The sequence below is a fragment of the Cricetulus griseus genome (genome assembly GCF_003668045.3).
Source record: "Cricetulus griseus strain 17A/GY chromosome 1 unlocalized genomic scaffold, alternate assembly CriGri-PICRH-1.0 chr1_0, whole genome shotgun sequence".
Classification (NCBI taxonomy): domain Eukaryota; kingdom Metazoa; phylum Chordata; class Mammalia; order Rodentia; family Cricetidae; genus Cricetulus; species Cricetulus griseus.
This window is the reverse complement of record NW_023276806.1, coordinates 148,114,989-148,130,034: the sequence shown is the minus strand read 5'-3', so window position 1 is coordinate 148,130,034 and position 15,046 is coordinate 148,114,989. Positions and strand designations below refer to the sequence as shown.

The 15,046-nt window shown below is 35.6% G+C and overlaps 1 protein-coding gene across 9 annotated transcripts in view; it reads left to right on the top strand.

Annotated features, from left to right (window-relative positions):
• Nucleotides 1-15,046, top strand: part of LOC100752430 (liprin-alpha-2) — a 438,469-nt gene that overhangs the window by 413,819 nt on the left and 9,604 nt on the right. For 8 of the 9 annotated variants that reach the window (XM_035450810.1, XM_035450815.1, XM_035450808.1 and 5 more), the window contains 3 exons: nt 542-604; nt 3,320-3,513; nt 6,139-6,236. In XM_035450810.1, coding sequence (XP_035306701.1) covers nt 542-604; nt 3,320-3,513; nt 6,139-6,236 — 355 coding nt within the window. The remainder of the gene's footprint in view (nt 1-541; nt 605-3,319; nt 3,514-6,138; nt 6,237-15,046) is intronic. The other variant, XM_027392475.2, reaches the window with a different exon arrangement.

The window sequence follows — 15,046 nt, the reverse complement described above, 5'->3', positions numbered from 1 at the left end:
TATTGAATTAAAAACAAAACAAAAAAAAAAAAAAACAAAAACAAACCAAAAAACACCTGGAAAAGCTGAAGCTGTTTTCTAAACAGTATATGGGATTAACAGGTTTTCTGTGATGGTCAATTTACTGTTTCCCCAGGACCACTGAAGAATAAAAGCATGTGAATGAAATTCCCTTGATAAACAACTAATATATTGGGTCATCACATTAAAAATAAAAGGGGAAAGTTACATTATTTTATAGTTAGTTTGCCATTTTACAAAGGTGAACCTGGTGATTGCACTCTCTTGGAACTCGAAGTTTTACAAAAGCACTTTTTGTTTAATAGCCAAAGAACTATTACAAACATTACTGCCACAGCATGTCCCTGCCTGATTAGTCCCTTGAGTAAATTAAAAATGGATTCCAGGGTGTAGACTAACAATGCATGTGTTGAGCTGGAGTGATGTGTATGAAATGATGTTGACTGACAGAGGTGCCTCCTTTCTCTCTATCCTTGTTCCCTTCCATGGATGATGCTGCTTCCTTTGGATTCCTCACTAGCCTTCAGGCAATGTCTGGGTGACCCATGAAGAAATGGAAAATCTTGCAGCTCCAGCAAAAACGGTTAGTCTTCAAAGCTCTGTTGAGCCCAAACAAAAGTATTTATATGTAGAAAAAAAAAGGAATTGATAGAGAATAAACGAAAGAAATTGGGTGTGTTAGATAGCTATACACAAAGATAACTGATACTTTGGTTATATATTTCCTTTAGTATGCTTGTTTGACAATTTAAAATGAAATGATGTTAGATTGACATGTGCTTTTAATCCTAAGCATCTATGGTCTATTCTTGTAATATGCCAACAGTAATAATTTAGTAAAACTTAAGAACACTGGAAATTTTGATAGTTGATACCTCTTGGTGCTGAGCATGGTTACAGGAATGTTTGTTACTAAATCAAACTTAAACAGTTGTATAAAAGCTTACATTGAATCTTCACTCTTAATGTAATTATGTATTTCTTGGGCTATACAAGTAGACTTATGAGGATAAAAATATTAAAGTGCTGAATTCATTTGGTTTTTTAAAAGCACAGTTCAAAATGAAATCAAGGATTCTAATCAACAGCCTTAAAAATGTGATGTTTTTGATGTTTTCCAAAGTCATTTTACAATGGAAGGATCAAAGTTGGACACACCATGTATAGTACCTCTAGCAACTTCATTTTAAAGTACTTTCACTTTAACTCTCATTAGAAATTTTGATTACCTAGAGTGTGATGGTGTAAATGTGGCAATGAAAAGTCGCATGCTAAATTGCATTTTTAGTAGCATACTTTCTTCTGTTTCTTGGTTGGCTGTTTTGGGGTATGTTTGTGCCTAAGCTTTGACATTAAGATACAGTTATTCACTTCATTAATTTCTATACCTCACTTCATTAAGGTCTGTAGTCTTTCTGTATTATATATAGGCACATATAATTATGTTTGTACTAAATTTGAAAATTTATGTAAAATCAAAAATAGCCAGATCAAATTTTTACAAATTTCATAAACTCCAGTATGTCTTATGTATATTTAAATGAGAGGTAATTAAAACTCTATTGAGGAATTGAATGGGTGTAAGTATATGCATGTCTGCTTATGTCATGATACTTAATATTACAATTATTCTTCTGGTAGAATTTTTTTAATATTCACTTGAATTTAATGTATCTCTACCTGCTTTATTAATCACTTCCTGCTGCTAACCCAGAAAGAATCTGAGGAAGGAAGCTGGGCCCAGGTAGGAAACTCATATGCTTTAAGACATAGTAAAATATGTGATATAAATTAGGAGATTACTATGGGTCATAATATTTGAAAGCATCACTTATCTTAGTAATTAGTCTGCTATATATACCTAAATCAGTATTATACTTAGTATTATAGGTGTATCATTATACACTATGTTTTGTAACCAAGGTGATTATCATTTCAAAATTGGTATATGTAATTGGGTAATTTTTCATTCTACCTCCAAAGATGGATCTATAACTTACATTTCTCTGAAATTAGTGTGTAATATATATAACCATACATATAATCATACAATTGGGATCTCTGGGAAGTCTTACAGAGACTTTTGGTAAAGCATTGTCCCGCATGCTATAAGGTGTCATGTGTAGTGTTTGGGGGTTGGAGCGAGAGTGGCAGGTGCTAGTACAGCAAGTGTAAGATGAGGACAATCCCCATTATTAAACCCATCACAGGAGACAGAAATTTATATTAAGTAAGCCTGTGTGTGCAAAAAAATAGTATGCACTTCCTTCAGCATTTCTATAAGTTGGATAAGTGAGAGAATAAATTGAGAAAGTAAGCAAAATTTGGTACCTTTATACAGATTTGTATTTAAACATGCCATAGCAAAGGGTCATAATCAATCTTGAAACCAAATCCAATTTCATAATTCTTATAAGAAGATCTTGATTTTTGCTATATTTACACCACATAATTAGAACTGTGAATTCATAGCAAAATTATTCACTAAGTAGACAACTCTCTAAAAGTAGTATCCTTTAAATAATAACAGGCATCCTTTAAATTAATATCCTCCAAAAAGAATGATCCTTTTATAACAATTGAGTTGAGTAATGAGAGTTGATATGACTTTTTATTTTACCTGTTTGAATATCATATGGCAAGATCAAGTCTTACATTACAAAAAAGAATTAACCTATCTGTCTTAGTTTTTGACCAAGCCTTCTTTACACACATAGTCTAAATTGACTGATTTCTGCTCAAGGATTCTTCCAGAGACCGAATAGATGCTCAATATACCATTTTCTCCAAAACAAAATGCTGGCCATTTTGTTAGAATTCTGTCTTTCACCCTTATCCTTCTTTATTTACTGAGGTTTCTGTTTCACATTAGGGTTTGCTATGACACAGGGACAATAGCAATCGGACCATTGATAGTGGGAAATGGTGCAATACTTTAAAAATAAAAGAAATACAAAGAATTCAACCAGTATGGACTCTTTAGGCCTAAAACACAAATCACCCTCATCCCTCTAGCTCTATGTTGGTTTTTACTATTAACAAGACACATATTTGTACAAAATTTATTGTTTTAAAATACACAAGGAAATTTATTTTTACAAGGCAAATGTTCTAACAAATTGCTCAGAGTTTGTTTTGTGCTAAAGTAAATAAAATACATTCAGGTTAAAGATTATCTCTGGTTTTGCTGACACCTGTATCACAATCATGAAATTTCAGTTATAGTAATTGCTAATGTCCTCCATTTACCATCTCCTTTTATTGGTTAAGAAACTTGACTGCTATAAAACAATTCCAGTGTCCGGTCTTTCTGCAGACCCTGGCTTATGGAGATATGAACCACGAGTGGATTGGAAATGAATGGCTTCCCAGCCTCGGCCTGCCTCAGTACAGAAGTTACTTTATGGAATGCTTGGTTGACGCACGAATGTTAGACCACCTTACCAAGAAAGATCTTCGTGTCCATTTAAAAATGGTGGATAGTTTCCATCGGTACGTTTTCAGAAAAAAAAATGATGAGGGTGAAACCATAAAAAAATGCGGAGCTAACTAATACAAAATAGAAGGACAGTAGAAAGAAAATGTTTCCCAATGAGTGGTCTGTGTCATCTACTTGCAACAAGGGCTATAGTAGCAGATTGAAGAGTTTGCTAGTGGAGAGCTAAGCTTATGTGATATGCCTGAAGTTTATGCAAAGGTGCATATATGAGTTATTCTCATAGTGTACACTTTTGTTTTCCTTGATTGGATTTTTTAAAATTATTTTTCGTTTTATATTAGAGAAATACTTATGGGGTAGAGAGATGGCTTATTGGTTAATAACACTTGTTGCTCTTGCAGAAGACTAAGATTCAATCCCCAACATCTACATAGTGTGTCACAACCATCATAAAGACTAGTTCCAATTTACCTGTTGCCCTCTTCTGACCTACATGGGTATCAAGCATGTACATGATATACACACATGCATTTCACACATAAAATGAAAAAATATCAAAGAACAAAAGAAAAAATGTATGAAGAATAACTGAATATTTGCAGTTTCAACGTTTACAAAGTTATGTGGTTATAAACTATGTTACTTAAAGACATACTAAGGAAAAATGGGAAAAAATTTTCTATGAGGGACATAAGTGTGCTTTTTGTTCTTACATAAAAGTTCATATTTTGGGTTACTAGCATATAAATTTTTGAAAAACTGTTACTGGATGTATTATTTAAAATCTGTGAGATTATCAACATGAGAATATGGGACAAAACTTATTCAGATTATTTATCTTCCATGAGCCTTACAAGGGCTTATGATAAATGATACTGTTTGTAAAATACTATGTTGTAGCCTGGTAGCCTCTAGGTGGTGGAGGCAAAGGTCAAGGTATGGACAGGCCTATTTGTTTGGAGTTCTCCCATTATCTCTGTGTATCTACATTTAGTCTTTCCTCAGTAAGTGCTTCCACTGTCAGTGATTTTCCAAATTATTTATTCTTAGAAAAATAGATTCAGGGGCTGGAGAGATGGCTCAGAAGTTAAGAGCACTGACTGCTACTGAGTTCAAGTCCCAGCAACCACATGGTGCCTCACAACCATCTATCCTGAGATATGGGTCCCTCTTCTGGCATGTAGGCAAATATGCAGACAGAACACTGTGTATGTAATAAAAATAAGTAAATAAATTTAAAACAAGGAAAATAGATTAGTGTCTGCTTGATGACATCATTTAAATTGTCTGCCTTCTAAAGGTCCCATCTCCAAATAAATATAGTCACATTCTGGATGATGAGGGTAAAAGTTTTGAAATATGCATATAGGGAGACATACATTCATGATTTTCTAGGATTTCAGTTGTTTGTGTCACATTGTTATTAAAATACACAACTTAGAAATGTATACTCATATATATATATATATATATATATATATATATATATATATCATATATATATGAGAGAGAGAGCGACAGATAGATATAGATAATATAGACTGTCTGGTGTACATGCCTGAAAATAATTTTAAGAAATTAATGATATTCAATGATAATTACTTTAAACCTAGAAGTCCTTTGATTTTTCCTATCATAACCTTCTATAATCTTTATTCCTAATAATACTCAATCTATTGTTACTAACTCTAATTTTATTATTTCTTCCCTCTGGGCATCTGTGAGGTTTCCTTTTCAAAGTTACTGCTGTAAGCACTTAATTTTCTTCTATCTCCTAGGATCACCATTTCCCTATGTCATACATGCCATGAGATCATTCTTACCTAAGCAAAACAAAAACATCAAGAAGTCCTTTTATTATCACCTTTTCCTCCTCTGAAAATTCTCCCAGGATGCATCTCATATATGGAATGGAAGTCTTCCTTTGGCAATCCAGATTTCTCACATTGGACTGTAATTTCCTACTCATTCTTAGCTGAATTTTAGCTCTACATAGTGTGTCTCAATATTACCACATCTCTGAAATTTAATCCACAGTCCGGTTGTATAGTATATAATGTCCAGTGGTAGCCCAGCATTCCTTGCATCCCACTCTTCTGAATGCCATGATATTTTCTTTTCCATATCACCTTCTCCATAGAATCTCTGCCGACTCTGACATTTCTTTTCTACACTTGGTCCTGGTATGGTTGTGTACTTGTTCATATTCTGTACCCTGCCTTACTACTTAATTCATTCTTTTTTTAATCAGTCAAATAATCATTGATTTCCTATAAAGTTATTTCTGTCTTTGAAGAGAGATATTAAGTACTTTATGAAGGAATAAAACACTAATTTGAAAACAAAGTGCTGTAGAAAATACTATATTGAAGAAAGAATCATGTCTGTCTGGATAACTATAGGTATGTGTGCATACATATGGATATGTGTAGAAATATGGATAACTGTGTCTAATTATTTTCAAAATTATGAATAGCCTATTGTTCAAATTTGTCTATGTTTTAGAAATATTTTATTCTTGAGATAGTTGTAAATTTAAAATTTCCTAACTGAAGACTGCTATTGTGGATGTAATTGACAAATGGGCTCTTCTAGAAAGTAGAGTTGACCAAAATTAATAATAGAGTATTCCTCATCTGCTGATGCAACTTAATGTGTTTTCTTCTTTCTAAAAATAGAACAAGTTTACAATATGGAATTATGTGCTTGAAAAGATTGAATTATGATAGAAAAGAACTAGAGAGAAGACGAGAAGCAAGCCAACATGAAATAAAAGGTAACACACCCTCATTTAGTAACAAATGTCTTTCCTATGGGTTTTTTTAAATCTGTAATCTTAAGCCTAAGATGATGTATATGATGCAATCAGCATCAGACTATATTACACATTTTGATCCAACTGTCATTTCTGTTTTGTTACCAATCATAGCACAGAAAAGGACAACACTACATCATACGGTTAATCATTTTGAGGACATACTCTTGACTTTCTGGAAGTAGAATTAGCTCTCTGAATGTTTTATGTATCCTACCCCTGTTAAAAATGGCTTTCTGTAGACCTTTTTTTCAAACTGTTAAAAGAATATTGTCATTATCATTCAGAAAATATGATATGTCATTTCAACAGCAGTATATTATTCAATTAACAGAAAAGAACCCAACTTAGGAAAATTTGGGCAACACTAAAACCATACCAAATTATCTATTCACCTTAGTATACAAGAGAAAACATGATTTAAAGGAACAGATATGCTAGATGCTAGACTTTCATTTGTTAGAGACTGTTAGATCATTCTAATTGCTAAAGAAAAACTAGTTGTTAGATACAGATGTTCATCTTGGCTTACAGCATTTGTTTTATTTAATTACAGATTTAATTTCGGTTCTCAGAAATGTTTTCATAAATAATTATAAAAATTATGTTGGGAATTTATGTAGAAATTCTATAAATATATTTTCTCTGAAATTCTCCAGTCCATTAATAACTTTAACTCAGAATGGCATTGTAAGTTGCAATCGTTCTGTATTCAAAGACAGTCCCTGCTGCAGATGCATTCCAAAAGCAATATATTTAATAATTAACCACTCTAGGTTTCAGTTTTGAGTTACTATAACAAAATATCAATTGTAAGATAAGTTTCAAAGGAAGAGATGCATCTTCAAGTCTGTGAGTCTAAAAATCCACACAGTATGGCACAGTCTTTATGGGCATTTCCCTTGAACTAGTAACCTCAAGGTGGCTGACAATTAGGGAAACAAACAGGGCTTATAAACAGTTGTGTTGCCAGGTAAGATACTATCTTAGCGGTCTCAGTCACTTATAACAACCCCTTTATGAGAATTAGCAAGAAGTCCACAAGCAAAACTCACTATGGTGATGTGGTGATACATTATTTATTATTTATTAAAGCTTGCCTGAGGATTCAGAAGGAAAAATTAGGCATAAGTCGTAGAAGCCAGGCACACAACTTTAATCACAGAAGCCAGAAGCTAGTTGGTGGTGGTACACACCTTTAATCCTAGGACTCAGGATTAAGACATTGAGGGACCTCTCTGAGCTCAAGACTGCCCAGGGATACACAAGATTGAATCAGTCTAAAAGAGTAACAGAGCTCACAACTTTAATCTCAACACTAGAGAGGTATATAAAACAAGAGCAAGGTCTCCATATCAGGCATTAACATTGAGAGTATCAGGCATTCGTTCTCCAGTCAGGCTGAGTAGAGGTAGCAATTTGAGACTTTGTGAAGGGCTATTGTGTGGATCAGCACTTCCAGCCTGAGCTTGAGGTGAGAGCTAGTGTTGGCTGCTTTGTTTCCTTTATCTTCAGGTTGAACCCCAATATCTGTCTCTGGGTCTTTTAATTATGCATGTTACACATCACTTTACTTCCTTCCAAAGGAAGTACCCATGGCTAACCTAAGGAACCCTCACTAATTATCTCTTAAACTCAGGGGAAAAAAAAAACATACCAAGCTACCTGTTCAGCTTAATATAAAGGAGAAAATATGATTTCATAAACTAATACACTGGATTTTTCCTCGTTAAAAACCATTAAATCTTTCTAATTATTAAAGGAAAACAAGTTGTTGGATGTAGGATCCAAGGATCCATTGCCCTTTGTTTTTTTATTTTTTTGTTTTTTAGTAAATATTTTTATGTTGCTTACATTGTTTTAGAGGAGGAAAATCCTTGTTAAATGTTTCTAGATGTTTTTGTGGAAAGGTTTAATGCTGTATTTGTTAGAGTTTCTATTGCTGTGATGAAACACCATGACCAAACAACAAGTTGGGGAGGAAAGGTTTTTTGTTTTTTTGTTTTTTCAGTGTATATTTTCTTTCTTTCTTTCTTTTTTTTCAGATTTTTGTATTTGAATTAGAAGCAGGATTGTTTTACATAACAATCACAGTTCCCTTCTCCCTCTCTTCCTCCCCTACCCCCCCCACCCAACTAAAACCCTACCTATCACATGTCCTTTCTGCTCCTCCGATGGTGAGACCTTCCATAGGGTGTCATCAGAGTCTATCCTATCCTTTGGGATAGGGCCTAGGCCCACTCCCATGTGTCTTGGCACAGGGAGTATTCCTCTATATGGAATGGCCCCAAAGTCCACACATATGCTAGGGATAAGTACTGAACTACTACAGGAGGTCCTGTAGATTTCTGAGGTTTCCTCACTGAAACCTATGTTCCTGGGGTCTGGATCAGTCACATGCTGGTATTCCAGCTATCAGTCTGGGGAGCAAGAGTTCCCCAATGTTCACCCCAGCTGTTTCTGTGGGTTTCATGACCCTGGTCTGGTCCCCATTGCAAATCACTTGTCCTTCTCTGCATCTGGGTTCCAGTTCACAACTAATCGGTGATTAGTTGTGGGTGTCTGCCTTCTACTTCCACCAACTGCTGGATAAGGACTATCCGGTAGCATATAAGTCAGCCATCAATCTCATTATCCGGGGAGGGCATTTAAGGTAGACTCTCCTCTGTTGCTTAGATTATTAGCTGATGTCATCTTTGTAGATCTCCAGACATTTCCCTAGTGCCTGATTTCTCTGTAAACCTAAAATGTCTCCCTCTATTATGGTATCTTCTTTCTTGTTTTCTTCTATTCTTCCCCTGACTTAACCTTTCTGCTCCCTCCTGTCCTCCTCACCTCTTCTCGCCTTCTCATTCTCCTAGCTCTCTCCCCCCTCCTCCCGTGCTCCCACTTTGTTCAGCATATCTTGACCCTTCCCCCTTCTCCAGGGGACCATGTATGTCTCTCTTAAGGTCCTCCTTGTTTACTAGCTTCTCTGGAAGTGTGGATTGTAAGCCTGTAATCCTTTACTCTATGTCTAAAATCCAAATATTAGTGAGTACATACCATGTTTGTCTTTTTGTGATTGGGTTACCTCACTCAGAATGGTTTCTTCTATTTCCATCATTTTCCTGCAAATTTCAAGAATCCATTGTTTTTTTCTGCTGAGTACTACTCCTTTGTATAAATGTACCACATTTTCTCTATCCATTCTTCGGTTGAGGGGCATCTGGGCTGCTTCCAGTTTCTGGCTATTACAAATATTGCTGCTATGAACACAGTTGAACAGATATCCTTGTTGTATGAATGTGTTTCTTTTGCATATATGCCTAAGAGTGTAATTGCTGGATCTTGTGGTAGACTCATTCCCATTTTCTTGAGGAGTCACCATACTGATTTCCAAAGTGGCTGTACAAGTTGGCACTCCCACCAGCAGTGGAGAAGTGTTCCCTTTTCTCCACATCCTCTCCAGCATAAACTGTCATTGGTGTTTTGATTTTGGCCATTCTGACAGGAGTAAGATGGTATCTCAGAATTGTTTTGATTTGCATTTCTCTGATGGCTAAGGATGTTGAACACTTTCTTATGTGTCTTTCTGCCATTTTAGATTCCTCTATTGAGAATTGTCTATTTAGTTCTGTACCCCACTTTTTAATTGGATTGTTTGGTGTTTTGGAGTCTGGATTCTTGAGTTCTTTGTATATTTTGGAGATCAGCCCTCTATCAGATGTGGGGTTGGTGAATATCTTTTCCCAGTCTGTGGGCTGTCATTTTATTTTGCTGACTGTGTCCTTTGCCTTACAGAAGTTTCTCAGTTTCAGGAGGTCCCATTTATCAATTGTTGATGTCAGTGTCTGTGCTACTGGTATAATGCTCAGGAAGCAGTCTCCTGTACCAATTAATTCAAGGGTATTTCCCAATTTGTCTTCTAATAGCTTTAATGTAGCTGGATTTATGTTGAGGTCTTTGATCCATTTTGACTTAAGTTTTGTGCAAGGTGATAGGCTTGGGTCTATCTGCAGTCTTCTACATGTCCACAACCAGTTATGCCAGGGCCATTTGTTGAAGATGTTCTCTTTGTTTATTTGGCTTACAATTTCCATATCACTGTTCATCACTGAAAGAAGTCAGGACAGGAACTGAAATAGGGCAGGAACCCTGAAGCACGAGCTGATGTAGAAGCCATGAAGGAGTGCTACTTACTGGCTTGCTTCCCATGTTTTGCCAAGTCTGCTTTGTTAAAGAAACCAGGACCACCAGCCCAGGGTTGGCCCCACCTCAAAAAGTCTGGAGCCTCCCACATCAATCACTAATTTATAAAATGCCCTATAGGCCTGCCTACAACCTGATCTTATGGAGACATTTTCTTAATTTGGGTTACCTCCTCTCAGATGACTTTAGGTTTGATATGAAATTATTTATCGGTTGTATTCCCATATTCCATGACCCATGAACTGACCCTTGCAAGCATTTCATGATAATGAGTGGGATTGTCTATGCCACATTAATTGTTCAAAGTTGGAATAACTCTGGTTCAATCTTATATAACCCTTGAGGCTCTTTTTACATAAGAAACCTGAGTGATTTTCACACCTCTCTCTTCCCATATTGAAGTTTAACACTGTTGTATGTGGTGATATATTGTTTATGATCTAATAAAGCAACTGGCAATCAAAATGCAAAACCAACCACAGCCATAGAGCCAGACAGTGGTGATACCCATCTTTAATCCCAATAGCCATACCACCCAGTTGTAGAAGCCAGGCAGTGGTGGCTCACACTAACCTCAGCACTCAGGAGACAGGCAGATGGATCTCTGTTAGTTCAAGGCCACAATGAGCTGCATGAAATTAAACCTGTGTAAAAGAGATCACCCTTGGGACCCCATGCCTTTAATCCCAGGATCTGAGTGGTATAAAAGGAAGAAGCAAGGGGTCTCATGGGAGAATTTGTTAAGGAGAGGCAGCAGTCTATAAATGCAGCCTGAGGTTTGATGAATAGCAGTGAACTCTGAAAATTTGTGGAGACAGGACAGCCCTTTCAGCCTAAGGCAGATAGAGGTAAGAGCTAGTGGCCAGCTGCTTTGCTTCTCTGGGTTTTATTTGTGTGTGTGTGTGTGTGTGTGTGTGTGTGTGTGTGTGTGTTACAGTTGTATTTTTATTTATGCTTACCTGATTCAGGCTCCCCAAACATTCATTTGTGTCAACCTCAGAACATTTATTTCCAGAAATTTTGAACATTAATTTACTTCTAGGAAGCTGTACTTGAATGCTTGTGAAGGTGGATATTTGAAAGTATTTTTCTATACAGACATTGTTCCTCAGTGAGTAGGAAAATACACAATGGGTTTCTTCTATCACTTCATTTAGCTTGCTACCAAGAAACAAGAATGTATGTTTTTTCCTTTGTCAAAATCAAGTTCTCTGATTTTTCTTTATTTTTGGAACCCAGGAAATTGTAGGTTATTTTAAGTGTATTGTTCTATAGTTGAATTAAAATTTGGGAACTAATGGACCAGGAAAGACCCCAGAAGTAAATGTGGGTTTGACCTAACAAAAGATGTTTGGTTTCATGGGTAGAATTTCTCCACGGGATACCACTTTCTCATGTTCTTCCTGAAGTATGTTTTCCAACTAGATTGCATTATGCATGGTCACACTGCATGAACATCTTTACAGACAGATTGATCTAAGAGAGGAGAATTACCCTATTTGTCCCAGTAGCAAATGTTCTATTATTATTTGGCAGTTGCTGCTTAGACTGTAGCCCTGAGAAAAAGCTTATTGGATTCACTGTGATTACTACATACAAAGAATCACATAAAAGTAGCTGTGAGCAAGATCATTAGTAGCCCTGGCTTCCTCCAATTGATCTGATGGCATTTAGAAGAAAGCTCTCAACACTGACTAGAGGTCCCTGTTATTATCACAAGTGCTAATTAACCTTGACCTTAGAAAACAGGTTTCTAATGTGAGAAAGGTGTCAAGAATGTACTAACTTTTAATTTGTTGCTAAGAAACAGTTGACATTGCTCTTCAACCATGTATCCTTTAGGTCAAGAGGATTCCTGTTTAGCATAAATGCCACCGTATAATTTTTCTGAGAAAGATATTTATAATATTACAGTTACTGTGAGGCTGTTCCATATAACAACGATTACAATTAGAGTTTATTTGCCTCCATGCCATAAATGTATTGTTTTAGTTAATTATTCTGAACTACATGTATAATGGGGATTTTCCTTGATAAATATTTGTAGAAATAAGCTAATATGTCTTAGTCTAATAAGCATGAATAAGCATGCTTATGTATGAATCTGCATCAACACATTATGAAGTGGAAAACTGGACATTTCTTATCATTTTTGAAGAAAGTCTGTGTCATTAGTCTAAAAACATTATGCATTTAGTAAAAGTAAATGAACTAGCCAGTCCACACTTAGCCAGTGCAGTTAATCAATAATTAGGAGTCAACAAGTCCACTAATAGTAAAGGCAAAGGCAATCTATTTTCAGGAAAACAGAATCTCAGACAAAGTTGAAATGGAAAAATAAATATTAGAATCACAAATTTAGACAGAAGAACACTATGAAGATAACACAAAGTGCAGTATTGATACATACCTAAAGAATATATTGGTAAAATTATCATCACTCCTGCAAGTAGTAGTGTCTAGAGGACTTAGATTTTACACACAATTACAACAAATAACAACTGAAATGCTACAATGATTATAGTGGGGCAAAAGAAATCAATTTGAAGATCTTTATATTATCTATAAAATGATATAAGGGCCTAAATACAGAAGACTTTAATGAGTCAAGAATGTATAATGTAAGTTTTAAGTATCACTTTGGCAGAATAATATAATACAAAGAAACTGTAACAGTGATTCAGAGTAAAATTAAAAAGAAAATACATAATATTAAAAAGGTAAGGGGAAATGGAAGCTAAGACAAGCATCATGATGGTAGATTTAAACTGAGACATGTGAGTGATAATATGAAATAGATTATATGCTAACTAATGTATTTAAAAGAGAAATAAAAAATAGCATTGACATGGTGTATATAGAGGACATACTGTACTTATAAGAACACTGAGCTGGGCGTTGGTGGCGAACGTCTTTAATTCCAGCATTTGGGAGGCAGGGTGAGTTTGAGGCCAGCCAGAGCAAGTTCCAGCACAGCCTCCAAAGCCACAGAGAAACCCTGTCTCGAAAATAAAAAAAAAGGAACATTGAATATCAGAAATTGTCGAGATACACATACAACTGTTAGCCAGAGACAATGCAGGTTAATGTCAGAGTGTAACCCGTCACTGATGGAATGAGTATTGTTCCTGCTTGGGACAGTGGTATCATGCTGTTTATATGTTATGCATGAGAAAACCCATGCTGATGACAAATAAAAGAAGTAAAAGAAGTTGATAATAGTTTTGCAAAACTTTAATGATATATATAATTTAAATATATAATGTATTTTTAAGTATAAATTTTACTCAGAAAAAAAAAAGAGTATTTACAGAAATGGTGCTTTAGTTTGGCACACTGAACACTTTGATTTCCTTTCTACAAATAAAGAAAATATTTTATTTTTCTTATTAATCTTTGATTCCTTAAATGTTTTTCTTTATACAGAGCATTATGGTATACAAATGATTCTATAGGTTTTATGCATCATTTTACTGATTCATAAAGAAAAGATATGATAGAATCGATATAAAAAAAACACATTTTTGTGGGTTTTACCTCAAACAGGCATATGTGGCAATTCCTCTGAAGGTTTAATTTTTAGGAACTAAATGTTAAAATAATTTGTACCTTCATGAGATGCTACTTTAAAACAATAACAAAAAATAACTTATGGTATGTGTCAATGTGCCCTTGAGATTTTTTTCATTAGTAAGTTACTAGAATAATAATGACTTAATAACAAAGTGTCACCAGGCTGTGTGATGCTGCACACCTTTAATACCAGTACTCAGGACACAGAGGCAGGCGAATCTTTGTGAGTTTGAGACCTGCCTGGCCTACAGAGTGAGTTCCAGGAGAGCCAGAGCTACACAAAAACACACTTTCTCAAAAATTAAAAGAAAAATAATCCCAAAGTACCAATATACTTTCTTTTTGTTCTGGTAATTTTCTTTTACATGTAACATCTGGAGAGAAATAAGGATCTTCTAATTATATGCAATATTGAAGTGGTGGTTAAAAAACACTTCAAATAAAAAACAGCAAAGCACTGGGCTGAGCTCCTGCAGTTCAGTCAAAGAGAGGGAGGAGGGATCAGATGAACAAGGGGAGTCAGGAGCATGATGGGATATCACAGAGACAGCTGACCCGAGCTGGTGGGAACTCAAGGACTACGGACTGACAGCTGGATATTAATGGGACCAAACTAGATCCTCTGAATGTGGGTGACAGTTATGTGACTTGATCTATTGGGGAGATGGGCCCTAGCAGTGGCACCAGGACCCATCCCCAGGTGAATGAACTGGCTTTTTTGAGCCCATTCCCTATGGTGGGATACCTTGCTCAGTCTTGATACAGGGAGAGTCACTTGGTCCTGCCTCAACTTGGTATGCCAGACTTTCCTGACTCCCTAAGGAAGGCCTTACGCCTTATGAGGAATGGATGGGGTTAGGAAAGGGGAAGGCAGGCAGGGGGTGGGGTAGGAGAAGGTGAAGAATGGGGAACTGGGGTTAGCATGTAAAAAAAAATTAAAAAAAGAATAGCATTAATAACATAATGTTGACATACATATCACATGTATATGTGTGTGTTTGTGTGTG